The sequence below is a fragment of the Eptatretus burgeri genome, chromosome 18, assembly GCF_056783735.1.
Source record: "Eptatretus burgeri isolate ZD-2024b chromosome 18, Ebu_testis_v1, whole genome shotgun sequence".
Taxonomy (NCBI): domain Eukaryota; kingdom Metazoa; phylum Chordata; class Myxini; order Myxiniformes; family Myxinidae; genus Eptatretus; species Eptatretus burgeri.
In genome coordinates, this window is record NC_140978.1 from 36,836,001 (window position 1) to 36,857,243 (window position 21,243).

General features: G+C 44.6%; 1 protein-coding gene across 6 annotated transcripts in view; it reads left to right on the forward strand.

The window, feature by feature from the left end:
* The window catches only part of TIPRL (TOR signaling pathway regulator), a 37,691-nt gene that overhangs the window by 971 nt on the left and 15,477 nt on the right, over nt 1-21,243 (forward strand). For 2 of the 6 annotated variants that reach the window (XR_015053337.1, XM_085864319.1), the window contains exons 2-5: nt 4,814-4,950; nt 7,040-7,144; nt 12,261-12,440; nt 12,871-12,955. Coding sequence is in view for 5 of the 6 variants with exons in the window: in XM_085864319.1 (XP_085720445.1) it covers nt 4,901-4,950; nt 7,040-7,144; nt 12,261-12,440; nt 12,871-12,955 (420 nt within the window). In the remaining variant the exon portion in view is untranslated. Of the gene's footprint in view, nt 1-301; nt 362-4,813; nt 4,951-7,039; nt 7,145-12,260; nt 12,441-12,870; nt 12,956-21,243 lie in introns of those variants that run through there. The other 4 variants (XM_085864320.1, XM_085864321.1, XM_085864323.1 and 1 more) reach the window with 4 other exon arrangements.

A 21,243-nucleotide genomic window follows, 5' to 3' on the forward strand; every position in this document is an offset into this window, starting at 1 on the left:
CAGTATTATTTTTTTAAAGCATTAATCAGAATTTGTTTGGCTCGATTCTGCTGTTTAAATTTGGAGGTTGTTTGTAAAGCGGATCGCATTTTAGTTTATCAAGCTCAAATGAGCAAAGATCCTCGTCCTCTTAATGATGACGTCATAAAAACGAATGTGATGTATCAGGTTTGCAATAAATTATCTGTGCTAATGTCTGGCTTGAATCCCTCAAACAAAATTCAAATGGCTTGCCGAGTTTCGGAGATAATGGTATAGGCGATTTCCATTAGCGGCGATATGACGTCAACTTTTTTTCTAGGAAGAATTTCCGAAATCGGAGATGGTTACTGCCTGCGCGTGGGCTTTCTGCATATGCATGGCAAGTACCACGAAGATCCGATGAAAACTCTGGGTTGTGAAACAAAAAATGTTAAAAATAGGAATGACATCATAAAAATTGATATGACGTCATAGTGATGTATCATATGTGCGGTAATTCATCTCTGCTAATGCCCTGTTCGATTCCCGCAAACAGAATTCAAAAAGCTTGACTCGTTTCGGAGATAATTTTTTCGGTGATTTCCATTAGCGGCGATATTATGACGTCAACTTTTTTTCTAGGAAGAATTTTCAAAATCTGAGATGGTTACTGCCTGCACGTGGCTTTCTGCATATACATAGCAAGTTTCAGGAAGTTTCGATGAAAACTGCAGGCTGTGAAACAAAAAAGTTCACAAGAAGAAGATGAAGGACAACAACGTGAGACTTAAGCCTGTATCTCACTGGGCTGCGACAGCTCGCGACAAAATGCGAACGGGATTCTCCAAAATGTCTCAACGTTCGCGGTGGTTCTCAATTTCCTCGCGTGAGTCGCAGGACGTCGCTCTGGTGTCGCTTGAATTTTGAACATGTTCAAAAAATTAGTGCGACAAATTTTCTCTCAAAATAGTCGCAGAGTTGTCGCGATTGTCTCGAACCCTTCTCAATTTAGTTTCCGTGAGTCAGAAGGTGCGACAAATGTGAGACAACGTTGTGAGGGATTGGCGACCTATGAAATTAAATTGTGACTGATTGGAGAAAAAAATGATAATCTGTCCTGGGACCTCTGAGAGTTTCGTAATTATATCGCAATTTGTTCTTAATGACTTGAGACATACGCAAATGTGAGATATTTGTGAGACACGCAAAAATAAATTCAGTTTGATTCCAAGTGAAAATTATCGCGATTTTATCGCAATTTTGTGTCTCCAACTAGTCGCGAGCTACCGCAGCCCAGGGAGATACAGGCTTTACAGATCCTCCACGAGGATCTAAAAACATGAGCAGAAATTAAATAAACTCCACTTTTTTGGAGTGAAGTGACACGGGGTCCCCCGTTTTTGGGGCGAAGTGACACGGGGTCCCCCGTTTTTGGGGCGAAGTGACACGGGGTCCCCCGTTTTTGGGGCGAAGTGACACGGGGTCCCCCGTTTTTGGGGCGAAGTGACACGGGGTCCCCCGTTTTTGGGGCGAAGTGACACGGGGTCCCCCGTTTTGGGGCGAAGTGACACGGGGTCCCCCGTTTTGGGGCGAAGTGACACGGGGTCCCCCGTTTTTGGGGCGAAGTGACACGGGGTCCCCCGTTTTTGGGGCGAAGTGACACGGGGTCCCCCGTTTTTGGGGCGAAGTGACACGGGGTCCCCCGTTTTTGGGGCGAAGTGACACGGGGTCCCCCGTTTTTGGGGCGAAGTGACACGGGGTCCCCCGTTTTTGGGGCGAAGTGACACGGGGTCCCCCGTTTTTGGGGCGAAGTGACAGGGGGTCCCCCGTTTTGGGGCGAAGTGACACGGGGTCCCCCGTTTTGGGGCGAAGTGACACGGGGTCCCCCGTTTTGGGGCGAAGTGACACGGGGTCCCCCGTTTTTGGGGCGAAGTGACACGGGGTCCCCCGGTTTTGGGGCGAAGTGACACGGGGTCCCCCGTTTTTGGGGCGAAGTGACACGGGGTCCCCCGTTTTTGGGGCGAAGTGACACGGGGTCCCCCGTTTTTGGGGCGAAGTGACACGGGGTCCCCCGTTTTTGGGGCGAAGTGACACGGGGTCCCCCGTTTTTGGGGCGAAGTGACACGGGGTCCGCCGTTTTTGGGGCGAAGTGACACGGGGTCCGCCGTTTTTGGGGCGAAGTGACACGGGGTCCGCCGTTTTTGGGGCGAAGTGACACGGGGTCCGCCGTTTTTGGGGCGAAGTGACACGGGGTCCGCCGTTTTTGGGGCGAAGTGACACGGGGTCCGCCGTTTTTGGGGCGAAGTGACACGGGGTCCGCCGTTTTTGGGGCGAAGTGACACGGGGTCCGCCGTTTTTGGGGCGAAGTGACACGGGGTCCGCCGTTTTCGGGGCGAAGTGACACGAAGTGACTCATTAGATATTGAGCTCAAAGTTGGAGTACGCAAATACTTAATGAAGTGTATCGGTCGACGTCGCAACGTCAAATTATGTCGAGTTTACTTTTGTTAGGTGTGTGAAACAACTACTCTGAGCCTATACACCACTCGTATGCACAATAAAAATGCATATTGCTCAAATTAGATGACTCGACATTTGTAAAGCTCCGCATGCACTGCTTGGACTCTTGACTGGATCCAAGAGCTCTTAAATTATGTATCGTCCAGCATTATGCATGCTAAAGTGACGACGCTTCCCCCGTTCAGACACAGTTCTGTAAGTTGCATTGATCGAGGTTTGTAGATGCAATGGGACCCTGTCATCCAGGGGAAATGTGAAAAAGCATGTTGTGGCGTCATTATGAAGTTTTTTGTTTTTTTTTTGGTTGATTCATCATTTCTGAGTTATCCTGAATCAGAATCAGCCGGGTCCAAGACTCGCACCCTTGAGGAATTTTTTTTGGAGGTGAAAAACAAAATTGCCGCCACCGACTTTCGATAAATTCTGTTTTGGGCTATATCTTCACTTCTAATGCACTTACACACAATTTTGGTGTCTACTACTATGTTTTCATGGTCAAGGAATCCGATAATGATAAAATTGAAGGTGTAATATATATATATATATATATATATATATATATATATATATATATATATATATATATATATATATATATATATATATATATATATATATATATATATATATATATATATATATGTTGAGATCCAGGTGAGGTCCACAGCGATTAAGGTCAAGCTTTGTTCATCACCGATCTTGGGAGAGAAGGTTTTATTTCACATCAGACATATGCATATGGAGACAACAGGCTTTGAACACAATAGTCCACCCAGCCTAATCCTCTGGTGAGCTGTCTTTCGGCACTGCCTTATATTCAGTTTACTGCGACCTTTGAATGACTGTGTGTCAAAGAGGATTTATTACCATCCATTAATTTATTGCATTCTCCTGTCAGTACTGCTGATAAGAGAGCACAGAAAGTGCAGAAACAACACCCTTGATTCCCTTAAAGAATTTTAAAAGGTAGCCTCCTACATGTTGTTTAGGCCTTAACAGTTCTGGGCAGTAGTCCAACAGATTCCAGGTAGCTCAGCTGCCCGATTAGCAAGGTCATTCAAACGGTCGACAAGGCCAGCTGTGTTGTAACAATGTCAAAACAAGTTTCTTGACAGTGCACAGATAAACTAATGGGAAGATTTATCCTTTCCCTCTTTCCAATTGAAACTCCAAGTTTTAACCAAACACTAGTAGACATGTTTGGTTGCTGTTAGAGTACATACAATCCCCGACATATATATATATATATATATATATATATATATATATATATATATATATATATATATATATATATATATATATATATATACACACACAAGACCTGTCTCATATTTTAATATGAAAAATGACTATTTTGCAGTTCCACTGATCACTTCAAGTTAGAAATTGTATTTGATGAACCCTCAAATATTAATACTACGTACAATAATAGTCAAAGACAGCTGAAGTAACTTACTTGCAATGATCAATTAATTGATTATTATATTGGAATACGATTTTTACACAAATATATCCGGATACATTTGGATAGTTGACTATGACTTTGGGTTATGTCTTAAAGTAAGTATGTACATGTATATGATTTTGAAATTACCTTTTCTTTTTAGGCAAACAAATATTAACTTTGTTAAGTATGCAATGTTCTACATTATGTTCAATCTTCGTCATCGTCGTCGTGATTAGCAGCGACTGCCCTTGTCTGTTCGTTACAACAGTCTGATCCAGCATTACAACTGCAAAACATCGAACATGACATCTGTGCTGCCACACAACCACACCTCCCGGTGGAACATGGCCGGCTGGTGGAGCATCCACACTTGAGCAGCTGCAGAATGGTGACTGGCGCAGCAGACACATCAGGTGGAAGTGTGGTTGGACACAACGTCGCACCGTCCTCACCTTCTTGCCATCCATACTTGATGGGATCCAAGTTCGGAGGGTCTGACTGAGTGGCCGATTTCCATATAATGACTTGATAATTAGCGCGATGTACATGTTGAACAAAGGCATTATTTGATGGGGGCGACGACCTCAATTTTGGAGCAGAGGTAATCTTGGAGTTGGCCATCTTAGACTTCCACAACTGATACCGGTGTGTGGACATACCACATTCGACTTTGGAACCATAACAGGCAGCAATGAAGGTAGTTGCCTCAGATATCATCTTTTCCTCGTCTGCTTCCAGCTGACCAAGTAAGGTGGGATGATGTCCGCCCATTAGTACCTTCAGCGCTGTGGCCTTTCCAATGCCAAACAAATACGACACAGTATCGCATCTGGTCAGAGCATGTACAGCAGGCAGATATTTGGCGATGCTTTTGTGTTTCAGTGCTATTTGGCGAATGTCTACGTTCACCCTCCCAGCACATGGACTCTCCATGCTGACATCCACAGTCATCTTTTCCTCGAGGTAGAAATGAATCAACAGGACAAAGACATCTGTATCTTCGCAGACCACTTTGATGTGTGAGTCACCACTGACACAATTCTAACTAAGTGATGAATGATGATGACATCTGCTTCTTCATAGTGTGTTTTCAGATCCTGTCTCTGGAGAGTGGAATTGTTCCATACTTGTACTGGTGTAGGATCTTTTCCGGTGATCACCAGTTTGGTCTGGTTGTCCACAATGTGGGTCATCAGATACTGACAGATCAAATCGATCAGTTGTACTTTGTTGTTGGCTACATTTAGGACCACTTTTTGCGCTGGAAGTGTTGTGTGTCAGTTGAATTGATGTTTTCGACTGAGTTGAATTATGACCTTCGTGACTGGATCTCGTCATTTATTTCGTGCTAATTTTGATGTACCTGTCGAAAATCAGGTATACGTCACAACACTGCAGGTGGTATTTGATGGTTCCCATGAAGTTGATCACGTAATCCTCAACTGTACCATTTGTGGGCCAATGTACAGTCCATAACATGGCGCATCCATCGATGATGACAGCATCTGGAACACCTTGGATTTGACTTGATTGCTCAACTTGGAGTTTCGTCTTCAGGATTGCTTTCGACTGAGCCCGCATCACACTGCTCTCATCAAATAAGGAGGCTGGGACAGGGGACAGTTCGTAAGAGAGGACATCCTTGATATCAATATCCCTGTATTGTTGGAGACATATGACTTGGGTGTAGATCAATTCGGTATCGTATACTGGCCTTCCATCCAGCTTGATGCTCTTTTTGGTCGAAGTCATCAAGGTCACTTTCTCGGTTAGTGTCTTGTTGAAGCTTGTTGGCCATCCAGATTCAAATTCTGCCATCTGTTGTCATCCAATCTTGAGAGAATCTTCAACATTTACCATGTCTGTCGAATGAAACATAGTAGTAGACACCAAAATTGTGTGTGTAAGTGCATTATAAGTGAAGATATAGCCCAAAACAGAATTTATCGAAAGTCGGTGGTGGCCATTTTGTTTTTCGCCTCTTAAAAAAAAATTCCTCAAGGGTGCGAGTCTGGCACCCGGCTGATTCTGATTCAGGATAGCTCAGAGATTATGAATCGACCAAAAAACTTCATAATGATGCTAAAGCCCGCTTTGCCCTGAAATGGCTGTTTGGCATCTTGACTACTGGGGCTGGGGTCCCAACATCATGAGCTATCAGCTCAAATGGGCGAACCAACAGGGAAGGGAAAGCCTTTTTAGGTCATCTCTTCGAGCATGACCTAATAATATGGGTGTCGATGTCCTTCGATCCGTCCGTCCGTTCACAATGAAGTTGAAGCGGGAGATCTGGTCATTAGTGATCCTGATAGAGGTCGATGAGACGTACACGATGGTATGACTTTCAATGTCACCGAAGGTCAAGGTCATGAGGCCTTTGAAGTTGCGAAAATGACGATTTTCAAATTCTCTCTCCTCTTGCCATTTCTCAAGCGATCTTGAATTTGATTGTAGCATATGAATCTATGGGACAATATCTAAATTTGCTTGGGCCGGATTTTCGATATTCACTTTCGTGTCACGTGACTTCAAAGTTGGCAAAAAAATGCGAAAATGACGATTTTCAAAATCTATCCCCTACATTTCTCAAGCGATCTTGAATTTGATTGTGGCGTATGAATGTATGGGACAATATCTAAATTTGGTCGGGACGGATTTTCGAATTTCGCTTTCGTTTTCGCGTCACGTGACTTCAAAGTTTGCAAAAACTGCCCTACCTTCAGGAGACTATATATTCTCTACTGGGCATGGTAAAAGTTAGTGAATGGAGTCATTGCATAGCAGCTGACCTTGTATATTTATACATTTTCCGCAGAAGGTGCAAAAGTTTCAAAACCAGAAATGTAAACGTCGGCATTTATTTTCAAAATGTAATTTCGTGCGCGCGCGCCAAAATGCCGAGTCATCTTTAACCAAGCTGCGCAGTCGAACTGCGCAGTCGAGCTGCGCAGTAGTCTTCGGTCATAAATGAACATTGAGAACTTGTGGTATTATAGAGATGACCGTCACCCCCACACGGGGGTGATTTATTTTTTTTTTTATTATATTTTGATCACTGGTAAAACTGGTGTTCATTTTTTTGATTATTATTATTATTTTTTCCACCAGACATGGCGAGTCGAAAGAAGAGCGAGGAAACATACACATTTGGTCCTTGGACCTTTGTGTCAAAAAAAACACACATCTCTGGTTGTGCGGAAATGGAACGGTAAGGTTAGTTGCTTGTTGCATGCAACCCACTTGCGTTTTGCTTTGTTCTTTCGTTCTTCCTATCTGGCTCGTAGAAGAGCCAGATGCTATCGGTTATGAACTGGCAATAGGTTAACAGTTGGAAGCAACAAGCAAGGGAAAGAATGAACAGACAAATATACACACAGAAGGGGAGGAGGAGGAGGAGGAGGAGGAGGCAGGAGAAAGAGGGAAGGAAAGGAAAGTGAGTGGGAGAGGGAAGCACAGCAACCTGTAAGTATGAAGGTTGAATTAGGAAGGGTTAATGGGGGTTGATAGTAAAGATTAGTGCATGTGGTCAAGGGCATGCTAATTTCTGGTTGCATCATCCCAGGACTGGTTCTGGGAATACACTGCCATTAGCTCGTTCATCCAAGATATTCTTCAAAGAAAGAGTTATTGGTTTGGGTTGACTATGTTGAATACTGGCACCCGGCTGATTGCATCCGGCTGAACACCCTCTCAGCACTCTACCCTGTGGATGGTGTCGTAATTTATAGATCGCCCTCAGCGGGGAGAGGCCTTGGTGAAGCCGACGTCACTTTGCCCTGATTGGACAGGGCTTCCATGGGGCCGCCCTTTCTGGGCAGGGTTTCGGCCATACCGCGAAGCCCGCCCACTCCACACGTGCGGACTCGCCAAAAAGGAACTACACAAAGAGGATTTTGCCTCGGACAGTGAGTCTCCGGTTGGGCGAGTTGGCGAACAAGCGTTTGTTCAGCCCATGCGAGAGGAAGGTACTGTGGTTCATAATGGAGGGGATATAAAGATTTATTAATCTAACTAAAAAAAATATATCGCAACGCACCCCTTTGATTTCCCATTAAACACAAGGAGGGGTTCTATCTATACATATACTTAATGAAATAGCTGACTTCGGGACAACTGTATGTTTGTATGCATACGGTTCCTAGAACCGCAACAATATATATATATATATATATATATATATATATATATATATATATATATATATATATATATATATATATATATATATATATATATATATATATATGTGTGTGTGTATATATATTGTTGCAGATTCGCGCCCGCCGGCGTGCGAACGGCCACGTAACTCGAATCGCGGCACGTCGCCCACCGGACGGACAATCCCGTCGTGACCCTCTCGGACTAACGCCGGGAACTAGTCACGGGTGGGCCTTTCGGCCTCACCACGATCGTGCCAATCGGCCCCCCGCGTGGGATAGGGTTGCTCGCCAAATTCGACCTACCTAAGTACCCACACGGAGGGTAGACCGGGCGATCGCACCTCGCCGCAGGTCGACTTCGGACACGGGCCACTTTAAGCGACCCGTTCCGTACTATCGGGATAACCGAGCGGTGTTATCGTCAACCTCGACGATTCGATTAATTATTGGGCGTATTTAGCCCACGACCAACCCTTTACGTGAAGTAAGATGGAGATTCAATAAAGGAAAAGACGAAGCGAAACGGGAAAAACAGTTCAACATAAAGCACATTTATTCCGTGACAAACGGAAAGCACACATATACAATTACACCAAAAGCAAATGTAAAAGAAGAAGAAACACACAATAATGCACAAAAAGCAAATGTAAAAGCAAAACACAATGCAGATCTACCACCGACTACCGAGCACACGGCAACACTTATACAGTTTTACTTCACAGACGGCGCCGACAACACATATACTCAAAGCAAAAGAAAAAGGGACCACCCTCCACGATGAGGGGGGCAGACGGGCCTGGGGCCGAGACCGCGTCGAGCCTACCCGTCTGGTGATGAGCCGCAAAATGGCGGTGGCGCCCCTACTCCGCGGGCCTCGCTGGGACTGCCTGGTATGGGGTGGGAACGGGGCCCCCTTCTCGCACTATCTCAGCGCGGGGGGAAACAGGAGGGGGTTGTTGATGCTTGGGGGGATGAGGATATCTCGCTGGTTCGGGTCCCTCAACGAGCGTCTCCACCGCGACCTCGGTCGCGTTATCGGCCTCCCCTCTCCGCAGCTCCCCGACTCTGACACGAGCACCCCCTCGACTGCCTTCGCCGCCGCCACCTCTCCAACTCTCCACAGCTCCGTCCAACTGCTTTCTCCGACTATTCTCTTGACTGGCTCTTCCCAACTCAACTCAACTGCCGGCGAGCGAACGCGGCCCTTTATAGCCCCCGGGGCCTCGCTCCTTCACCTTCGACCCTTTACCTCTGGCTGGCTCCCCATTGGACAGAGGAAAAGTGGGCGTGAATGCTTTTTGATCCATGAATCTGCATATAGCGATATTACTCCGACGCACCTGGAGGCGGGGCCAAATCGCCCCATGCTCGCTGATAGGACAGAACAGAAGTGGGCGTGAGTCGTTTTTGATCCGATTTCTTCGGAAAGGCTGGTGTTTCTGCACCCGCTGCTCGGTGCGCGCCCTGCACGAGTCCAGTATCGGTGCCCACAAGCGGCGCGGGAATGGCGGTGATGCGATGGTTGCGAGGGCGAGTTGTGACGGTAAAGGTCGTGGCTGTTGTTGTGAAGCGGCGTTGCGGTTGGTGGTTGTTGTGTGATGGCTGTTGAGACGTGGTTGGTGGTGGTAGTAATGGTAGTAATGGCGGCTGGTCCAAAATAAAGATAGTAAAAGAAAAACGGCTATCTAGAAGGGTCGCAGCCCGAATGAATGACATTTATTCCCTCTAAACAACGGGTTTGGGCCTAACTACACATATACTTACAGAGATATCTCACCTAAGGGACCTGAATGGTGGTTTGCGAATTTCGTCAACCACAACAATATATATATATATATATATATATATATATATATATATATATATATATATATATATATATATATATATATATATATATATATATATTATATATTGTTGGTCGGGTGAGAAGACCACTGGGTGGGGGAAGCTATGTCTTCCCCCCAGACTCCCCAGAATTGTAGGCCATCGCACACGGATAATTCCGTGACGCGGCGGGTCGCTTAACCGAATGGACGCCAATCACTCAACCGCGTGACCTAGGGTCCCTCCCGTCTATGGGTTAATTGAGTTACCAAATTAATCATGTGGTTTAATTACCGGGGAAACACGCCCTAGGTACGCCTTGTCCGAAACGGATCACTCTACCGGACCGGATCACTTTACCGGATCGGATTCAGCCGAGCGACACTGCCAAGGACATACTGGCTAAAAGGAACGGATTGTTGGGAATAAAGTCCCAGCTAAGCTAGGATTCGGACCATGCTGGATCAATGGAAGAAAAGACAAAAACGAGCAGGAAGCATTCCTAATAATAATGATTTATTTACAAGCAGGCGAGGAAAGGTATGTGGCACAGTGAAGATTTATTGGGGTGTAATGCAGGGATAGAAAGAAGCGTGGGGTGTGACAATAATACAAGCAACTTACAAAAGCAGACACAGAGCAGACTTGACGTGAAATTAATAACAATAATGATCTTCTACAAACCTACTTAACCAGACAGGTGCCAGGACACACGCACGCACACACACACACACACACACACACACACACACACACACACACACACACACAGACACAGAAACCCCGATGAGAAGGGAGTTTTGCAGCTAGGGAGGGAGCCGAGTTAAGGTTATGCTCTCGGTTCCTGTGCACACGATGGCACGACGCGTCACCAATATGTTTCGGGGGGGGGGGATAGTGGAGAAGGGGCTCCGTGGTGTGGTGCCCAACAGTAGTTGCGTTGTCTCTGGCCCCAGCCGCACGCGTGGAGACTGTGTTCTGAAAGAGGAGCTTGAGTGGAGAAGGGGCAGAGTGTGAGGGTGGAGTGGTGGGTGGGACAAGGTAGGCGGGTGGGGTCGACGTCGAGGCAGATCGATGAGGTAAGGCGTGGGCGGAAACTAGAAGCAGGAGGCGGGAACAGGAACACACATCGTGAAAACACACACAGGAGATGGTCTTTTATCGGGCCTTCTCCGTCTTTTATCGGGCCCGAAGCTCGGGGGGAGGGGCCATGCCGAATTCAAACATCAGGCGCTCCGATTGGCCCCGACCCCTCACGTGGCCCGCCAGCTTGGGCCGGAAACTGCCTCGCTCCATTTCCAGCAAGGCCATCCCCAACAGCGGAAACATTGCGCTCCGACTCCACAAGACGACACGAATCGCCCACAGCAAAATCGGCACGCAAATCACAAGCAAATCTTCATCGGGTCTGGACGCCTTGTCCTCGGGTGAACCGACCATGGACCCGCGGTCTTCCAGAGAACCTCCCGGACCGACCACGTATCCTCCATCGGAGCCGCTTGCGGATCCCGGGGGTGTTCGCTCTGAGATCTCGGGTCATCGTGGACTGCACATCGTGTCAGGTGAAGGAAGGTACGTTGTGGTAAACGAGACGAGGGGCAAGCAGGACGGAGGGTACCATGGATTGTCTTGCTGTCAAAAAAACACCATCTGTGCAGCCTCTTAAGAAGTATTTGTTTGCATGCCTTTCTAATGCAATCGGCAATTCTCCCCAGTTTATTGGAAGCTCAAATCGACAGTCCAACACCGAGCACACGTCACTCGCCGCACATGCCGAGTTTCGGGCTTGCCTGGGAACAAGACTCCGGATGCAGCGGATCCTTCACGGCGGCGCGGCAGTTTGCCCACCTTACAGCGAAAGCGCATGTGACTGATTTATCCCAGGAAAGAAAAGAAGAAGAGTGGGGATGAAATGAAAAAAAAAAGATTTTTGAAAAAAGAATGGTGCTTGAGGGTACACACTGAAAATGAAAAAAAGTGACATGGGGTCCCCTGTTTGAATGAAATATGAAAAGAAAGCAACCTTAACTATTAAATCATCGCAACGCACTCCCCATTGTTCTGCTAAACAAAAGGGAGGGGACTATCTACACCTATAATAATGGCAGAACTGTCTTGGGAGACCTATCTGTTGTATGCATGCGGTTCTGAGAACGCAACAATATATATATATATATATATATATATATATATATATATATATATATATATATATATATATATATATATATATATATATATATATATATATATATATATATATATATATATATATATATATATATATATATAACATTCATATACTTTGTTTTGATCAAAGCCATTGTTTCTCACATTCCCAGAATGACCCAATCCCTGGGCCTGCCGGCTCTCCCCGAGATGTTGTTTGGTGAAAATTCGCTCTCGGTGATGCATTGTGCTGGTTACGGTCTGGAGTTCCGGGCACAGCCAGCTCTCGCCAGAGTGTCCCACCAGCAGCCTGGCCTCACCGTCGCCTGCTCAGAGACCTGGCAGCGGGGTTGGTGAGGAATGGCCCACTTGATTTTGGAGTTGCGAGAGGTCAAAAAGGGGTTTGGATTTTTCCATTCCCTTGTATCTATAAACTGTTAATAATTGCCTGAATGTATATTATTATGCGACTAAATGAGCAGCACAAACTGTTCTGAATGATCGGCTTTCCTGTCCCGTTTGTTTGCATGCCCTCCTCATTCACCTCTCCACACCTCATTGTGCTCCTTACGTTGTCCTGATTATCTTTCTGTCTTTTTCATGTGTGTCTGTGCCTCTTGTCTGCCTGTTCTCTATTGCCAGTGCTTTGGCCTCCCTTTATTGTCTAACTCTTCTATGAGCCTTGTCCTCTGCACATCTCTGCTCTTCCTTTTGCATGTGTAAAATGTGATTTTCTTGCATCACAAAGCCTCGTCATTATCTTTGTTTTCCCTCTTTATTCAGCCAGGCAGCGGATGTTATCCAACCATACGATTGGACATATACGACTGACTACCGTGGTTGTCTGACAGGTTCAAGGTGTATACAGGTGTGTCTGTTGTCATACATACCACCTTTTATACTTCAACCAATGCATTTTATTACTTTATTTATTTTATTCAGGGGTGGGTGGGGGGGGGGTGGAATGATTTATTATGTACATGAATATGGTTGCACTTTTTACCAACCACCCTGAGCACCCTCCTCCATCCCCACCTACCCCAGATGCTCCAAGCATTCCTCTTCCCTTCGCCTACTCGTATCTCTGCCAAAACTTATTTTCATTCTTGCCCCACCTTCACAAACTTCCATAGTTATCCTCCTTCCTCTCTTCTTTCACCCTCCTTTGTCTTACCTTTTTCCAATTCATTTTTGGCAGTTTATATCCCACCACCTCACATGTTTGTGCATATGTAATAAATAGATGCCCCTTCTCACAACCAGTGTGACGTGGTCTATATGTATCAACTTAATTATAAGTCATAGTGAGTTTACAGCAACAAATCCTTAAGGCGCTGTCACACCTTGACGATTTAGCCAGCAATGGCAACGTATAAAAATGTATGTAAAACGTTGGCGTACGCTGAAATTTTGATGTTTTTTTAGTAAAGTTTTTGGCGTATTCATAACGAGTTGGTCATATGCATAACATATTAGTAACGTACACAGAACGTTTCGTTGTCTTATAGATAACTTATACCAACGAATGATTAGCGTGTTGTCGGCGTTCACAACCTATGTCCAACGATAGTCTAACTTAGGCATAGTGCGCTGCACGTATCGCCGACGATCACGTGGCGTAGCCTATTAAAAAGCTGCCGCTCGCCGATTTCAAATCATAACCGCCTGAGAATTGGAAGTGTCAACATCGCAAACACACCTTAATGATTAAGCCAGCGTATGCCGACCTCTGAAAAATGTGTCTAAAACGCTGACATAAGTCGAATACGTTATGGCTAAGTTTGGTTTACGTGAATAGCACGCTGAAAAACGATGAAGTACACTGTCATACGTCGTAGTACGTCTAGTACGTCGTGAAATTTCAAGCATGCTGAAAATTTTACGATGTACTCGCCGTTTGGCTCACACGTTCCGCTATGCTGGGAATAAGTTGTAGGCACGATATTCGATCGTTGACACACGTCGACACACGTCGACACAAGTTCCTTGTAAGTTACTCGTAAGTCGAAACACGTCGAGGTAATGTTTAGCATACCCGAAACTTATTTTCTCCGTCAAGGCACATTTTCTTTTTTTCTCCTTGGCTCCGTGAAGGCACGTGACGAAATATCTGAAGTTGTTGTTGTTTTTTTTTGTTATTATTTTTTTAGTCTATCACGAATTTTAAAATATATTCGGACATTTGCTTTTAAGTTTCGACGTCGACGTGACAATATCCTCAAACAGAAAATATTCACAGAGGAGGAACTAAGAATAAGACATGAGCAAACTGAAGAGGCAATCAGATGTGACAAAATATGGGAAGTTATTGTTGTTTTTTTGTTTTTTTTAAACGCTGCCAATACGCCATTATACGGTAGCTGTAAATTAGAAACACATTCAGTAAGTTCTGTGGTCGTCCGGAAGACGTCAACCAAATACGTCAATATGCGTTGGAGGTACGTTACACATAGGTTCAAAGCACGTTACTCATAGGTTAGAAATAAGTTTTGGGTACGCTAAGCATTACTTCGACGTGTTTCGACTTATGAGTAACTTACAAGTAACGTGCCTCGACGTGTGTCAACGATCGTGTAACTTGCCTACAACACGTTACTCATAGGTTATAAATAAGTTTCGGGTACGCTAATCATTACGTCGACGTGTTTCGACTTGTGAGTAACTTACAAGTAACGTGTGTCGACGTGTGTCAACGATCGCATAACGTGCCTACAACTTATCGCCAGCATAGCGGAACGTGTGAGTCATACGCTGGCATACGTCGTAAAATTTCAAGCATGCTAAAATTTGAGGACAACCACAAAGTACAACGATGAAAGCCAGCATACTACGACGTATGGCAGTGTTTTACAGCGTGCTCTTAATGTTATCAAAACTTACCCATAACGTATTTGACATGTGCCAGCGTTTTAGACAAATTTTTCATAAGTCTGCAGACGCTGGCTAAATCGTCAAGGTGTGACAGCACCTTTAGTGAGGAATTGGTTGAGCTGGAGGATGGGGGTGGGAGGAGAAAGTCTTTTCACACTTTATAGCGAAGATGGTGACTCCGACAGGTTGGTAGGAAGGTCAGTAGGTCGGTAGTTAAATGGTTTTATTCAACTGAACATAAACATTTAACCATGGAGAAAAGGCAAATGGCTGCATAATAGTGCATTGTAATATAATTAAATTGCATACTAATTAACATGCAGATAAGCCTGGTGTTGGCTTAGTGGTTAGGGTGGCGGCTTGGGATCCTCGGTTCCTGGGTTCAAGCCCTGTTGGCCGCTGAATTTTAAAAAATACACCAGGAGGTTGACTCAGCCTGTCATCCTTCCGAGGTCGGCAAAATGAGCACCAGTGTACTGGTAAGGGGGACACTGCATCAGCGGCAGAGCCGCGTCCCAACCAATGATGCAACCAGCAGCCACAGGCTGCACTCGATAGAGACAGAGAGAGAGCATGCAGATAAAAGCGACGTTATAACAAAGGACAGACGTGACAAATGAATTCACAAACAGACTTGATCACTGCAAACCACAAAGTGCAAACCATCCCCATTATACATGTGACATATCAACAATTAAGAAAGAAACTGCACAAGAATGGCCTGTCACCTGCACATTCTGAGGAACAATAAGTACATGACGAGAAATACGAACAATTTGCATTGTAAATATCATGACCAGAGGGCAGGATGGACGCTTCAGGAGGGTGAATACAGCATAAAGCCATGAGGAGGATGCGAGTGTAGGTGCAAATAACACATCACTGTGTGAAAACAGAGATAATGTGAACACAAGAAAGGTGGAGACCAGGGTAAATGGGATTAAAGAACGGAAAAGGAAAACTCAGCCTGGAAGCCTGAGGCTATATCGGGTTCAAAGAAATAGAGAGCTAAAAATTGTGAGCGACCCTTCGACCAAAAAGGCAGGCACAGGTGTTCTCATGAAAAAATTAATATGAAACAAAAGAGGACAGCAGCTGCATTATACCTCAATTCAATCAAAATCAGCAGGATTTTATATATTTATATATATATTTTTATATATATATATATATATATATATATATATATATATATATATATATATATATCAATCATCACCTCCCAATGGTCTAGGTGGGAGGAGCCTGTTCAGTTTTCAGCTCTCCAATTGGAGGTTGCATAGTCTGAGGTGGAGCCGCTTCGGCTGTTGTAGAATCTTCTTCATACAACGGCTTTCGTGGCTCCGCCTCAGACTCTGCAACCTCCAATTGGAGAGTTGAACACTGAACAGGCTCCTCCCATCTTGATGTTGAGAGCGTCCAATCAGAATATATATATATATATATATATATATATATATATATATATATATATATATATATATATATATAATCAAAAAGCTTTAGATGTAATTCCTTTCAACTTTAAAATCATTAGAAAAGGATGTCATGGAAAAAAAAAATATATATATATATATATATATATATATATATATATATATATATATATATATATATATATATATATATATATATATATATATATATATATAGAAAGAGAGAGAATATATCATGGAATAAAAATAAAGTAAAAGGGGGAGTACAATGTACATTATTCATTAAGAATTTTAACAAGGTACACAGTACGACACTGTTTTTGTACCTTTGGGTTTTACACATAATTGGTGAAAGTTGAGATGAATTTCTGCAAGGGAGTGTTGTGTGCTTTCCTGCCTGAGGTCCGGAAGCCAATGTCTGAACTCATTAGACGTTCGCAATTGGCGTGCGAATCTCAGACAAATTTCAAACCTGCATTGTTTCATGGTTGGAATGTCACAAGACTGAAGGGCATGGTCATAATCACTGTATAATTGCCCTCAAATGATTTGGAGGGCCCTTTTTCTGAACGTGTAACAATTAGTTACTTTGGTGGATTGTGAGGCCAGCATTCCAAAGTGGAACAGCGTACTCTAAAAGTGATCTGACGTATCCTTTATAAATGGTAAGCGAATCTTCCACGGCTAAGTTAAAGTTTCTGAGCATCTTCAGCATAAACAACTTTCCATTTGCCCTGGTGACTATTGTGAATGTGAAGGTTCCATTTCAAATCAGATGAGATAATAACACCTAATATTTTCATATGCTCAACCTTCTGCAGTGCAGTAATTTGGATTGTAAATGGAGGAGGTTCTTTCATGAAACAAACTTCCATAAGGGCACACTTATCAGGATTCAACTTCATGATATTTTAAATTGCCCATTGAGTAAAAACATTCAAAGCAGATTGTAGTGTCACCTTAGGTTGCCTGCCCCTTGTATTCTGAATAAGTGCCATGTCGTCAACATCCTTAAGGGCTAGGATATGAGCACAGTCATCCAGCTGAGTCATTGCATCGTTAATTTAAGCCAAAAAGCAGAGGAGGGGAGGCCTAATATCAGCATGCTCATATAGATTATTCATCAACTTAACAAGGTAGTGTGAAGTGGAATAACCTCCCCTGTTACCAAACTGATTGTTTCAATATTGTCATTGATGTCACTGAGTATCCATTCAGTTTCAAAGGTTTTAGCTAATTTTGCAAAGTGATCAGTCAGGGATATTGGTCTCTGAGTTTGTTCCATACTGGTCTGGAGCTCTTGGGGATCGGGACAACAATTGCTTTTTTCCACTGTTCCGGAACGGTTCCTGATTTAAATGAAGAATTTAACATGTCCGATAATGGGGCACTAAATTCACAAGCAAATTCACGAATCAAGCGGCCTGGGATTCCGTCATTTCTCAATTTCCAAAAATTCGTTCTGGAAGTGAAGTTAAGCGTAAAATCTTTGAGTTGTTGAAACGTATTCGATTATCCAAAACCAATTTGACAATGACTGGAATTTTGAGTATTTGGTGGATGTAAGTGCACGTGGTCTTGATGCTATGGTTAACCGGGCAAACCACGGGCAAACAAATCATGATGTGCACCTTGAAAACATTAACAATTCAATAACCTGACTAAAATACGCAATTTAGTGTGTCTGTGGCCAATGCATTCGATCATTACTTATCCAACCACACTTGCCAGCAGGGGCTAAGGATCTTAAGATAAAGGTTGTGTAGCTACCTGGTCCACTCCCCTCCCCCTTCTTTCTCAAGGATTCCAAAGGTGGGGGAGATGCAAATTCACGATGTAAATGTGTACCGTGTCTTAGGGCTCGGTGATATCTCAATATTATCGATACGATAAGTTAGTGAAAAATATTGTCCATGCGGTACTCAGTTTTTCAAACTATCTGTATCGGCACATTTGATCATGGGTAAAAGTGGTGTGTGGTATTGGGTTTCAGAAACTGAAGATTCTGAAACGTATTGTTGTAAATTTCCCACCCGCCGGCGTGCGAACGACCGCGTCTAACCAATAGCGGTCGCTTCGCCCACCGAACTGACAATCCAGTCGTGACTTTCTGGAACAACGTCAGAAACCAGTCACGGGTGGGTTTTTCATCCCACCACAACCTTGTCCACACTCTACCCGCGCTACAGGGTCCGATTGCCAAATCTTCAATTTACCTAATTATTCGCGCAGGTAGGTTACCGAGAGATTGTACCTCAACGGGACCGCTTGGAAACGAGCCGCTTAAGCAGCTCGCTTCCTTTTGGGATAACCGAGCGGGGTATTATCGCGCAGTCCCGTTGGACCCGATCACTTTACTGGCTATTTAAAAACCAACTATATTCCGAGTGCAAGATGGGGCAGTTCAATGAGAGAATGGACGCAACGAACAGGTTTACGTTCATACAAGGACATTTATTATAATAAAGCACGTATGCAATTAAACAAGGCAAAACACGTATGCAATTATTCAAGCAACAAAAGCATGACAAAAGAACTACAACCATCTACTTATTATGTGCAGTCACTTGCACTTAACAGCAGTTCCTACTTGTTAGACGGGCCCACTGACACACGTACGCACACACACACACACACCCAAGAAATGGTGGCAGAGGCCTTTAATAACGAGCTCCAGCTCGGAGGACAGGTGAGCTGAAACCCAGAGCCGATCTCGAACCTCTCCACCTCGTATAGTCTTCAAATTGTTCGGACCCGGGCTCCAGCGAGAGCGAGCTGGATCCAATCGCCGAGCCGCGATCCTTCCCGAGCTCCCGCGAATCCTCCCGCGCTTCTCAACATGTGCTGGTGAGACGAGGGGCCGATCCTTCCTGTCGATGCGTCGCTTCCCCGAGGAACCACCTCCCGCGCTTCTCAACACGTGCTGGTGAGACGAGGCGCCGAACCTTCCCGTCGATGCGTCGCTTCCCCGAGGAACCACCTCCACGAAGAGGTCTGAGTCGCACCAAGCCGGGAACCAAAATGGAGAACAAAAGAGCGCCACGAACCAAGAAGAAGAAGCCACCACTCGCAGCTCGAGCCGAGCGACCGGCTTAACTTCCTTCCAAACAGGGCAGCTTGAAGCAAAAAGCTCTCCCGAGCCAAGCAGAAGCCAAAGGTCTGCTGAACGGCTACTCTCAACTCCCTTCTCAAACTCTGCCCTCTCCAACTCTGCCCCTGAACAAAAGAAAAAGATCTCCTCTTATCCTTCTCCGCCCCCCCCCTCCTCCACGGGTGGGAGGGAGTTGTTGACATCATGAGTCACGGGACGGCAGGGTTCTTCCTCTTCGCAGAAGAGGGGGGGATGTCTCCATTGTTCGTTCCCTAACTATTAAATCAATCCGCAGCGCATCTAATCGATTTCTGAACATTTAAACAATGAAAGGTGAGCTATCTAGGGAACAAGCACTTATCGACATAGCTGACTAAAGGAACCTGTATGTTGTGTGCAATCAAATTCCCAAATTCGTAACACTATTTTCATTGATTTCGTAAGAATATCGACGTGAAGGACTCGTGTTATTATAAACACGATAGCCCCATAAAAAAAACAACTGATATACACCGTATCATTCTCTCTCGCCTTTCATGTGAATGGTGAGAAAATTTTATCCGGTCTCAGTTTCCAGTTATCCGACTTCATCGTCAGGGTCTTCAGTTGAGGATCCTGTGCTTGAAGATCCCCATATCTGAACTCGAACTCAGACCCCATTCAGAAGAGCTTTTCTCAATACAGCGAAGCGTGCATACAAAAATGCGCTGCCCCCAGAGCAACTCACAACACATGTTAACCCCCCCTCCCCCCTCACTCCACAACTATTGCAATTAATGCACATTTCATCTCCCCATGCACTGATCATAAAGAAAAAAACTTTAATTAAACAGATCAGCATAGGACGGGTTGAGTTGGACGTTGGGATGACGTGCATGTTCGTAGAGGATTTTATATATTATATTTTATATATATATATATATATATATATATATATATATATATATATGTTATATTTTATATATTATTACCGCGATATACCGGGGGAATCCGCAGAAAAATTTAGAAAGGATCCAAGGGAAAAACCGCGATGAAGCAGGGGCGTGATAGGTGAACTTCGATATAGCGGGGGATTACTGTATATAAAAATATAGATTACTATGACAAACAAGGGAATTAGCGATGAAGGTTGTTAGGTTGGGTTAATGGTGTGAAAGACATCACTTGGGGGTGAGGGGTGTGGGGATGACATGAGATTGTGGTGCACCGCTTGCTTGAACAGTGGCAACAGCGGGTTGAACCATCTCCAAAAGGCATTTTACATAGGTGGAAGAAAGGTGTACTAAAAGTAATTAGTGTGTGCATTCAGCTTGGATTTTGGAAGTTGAACCAGGAGGGAGTTACCGGAAGACCGCGTACATCCTGGAGACGCTACGGAGGATCGGAGGGCTTAGAGAGCAGGAGCGAGACTGGAGGAGAGGCTGTACAAAACAGGTCACCAACCTGTCTCTGATGCGACAGCAACAGGCCTTGTGATTCGGCCTCGTCAGCAGAGATGTTAATAATGTGACCTTTAGATTCCACAGTATCCAGGAGAGACAGATGTGATGCTGGTGTGCCAGCCCATAGGGGAGAGAAAGAATCCATTAAGCTACGGATAAAGGCCTTGCAGGCTGTGAGAAGTTCTGATTTCCAAGTAATTACTTGAAGAAACAATGGATGCCTGGTCCAGGGTTTACCTTGAAAGCCAGCTTTGCTATACAAGTTAGCCCATGGGAGTTGATGGCTGAGGGCGAGGCCAAGAAATTCAAAGGATTG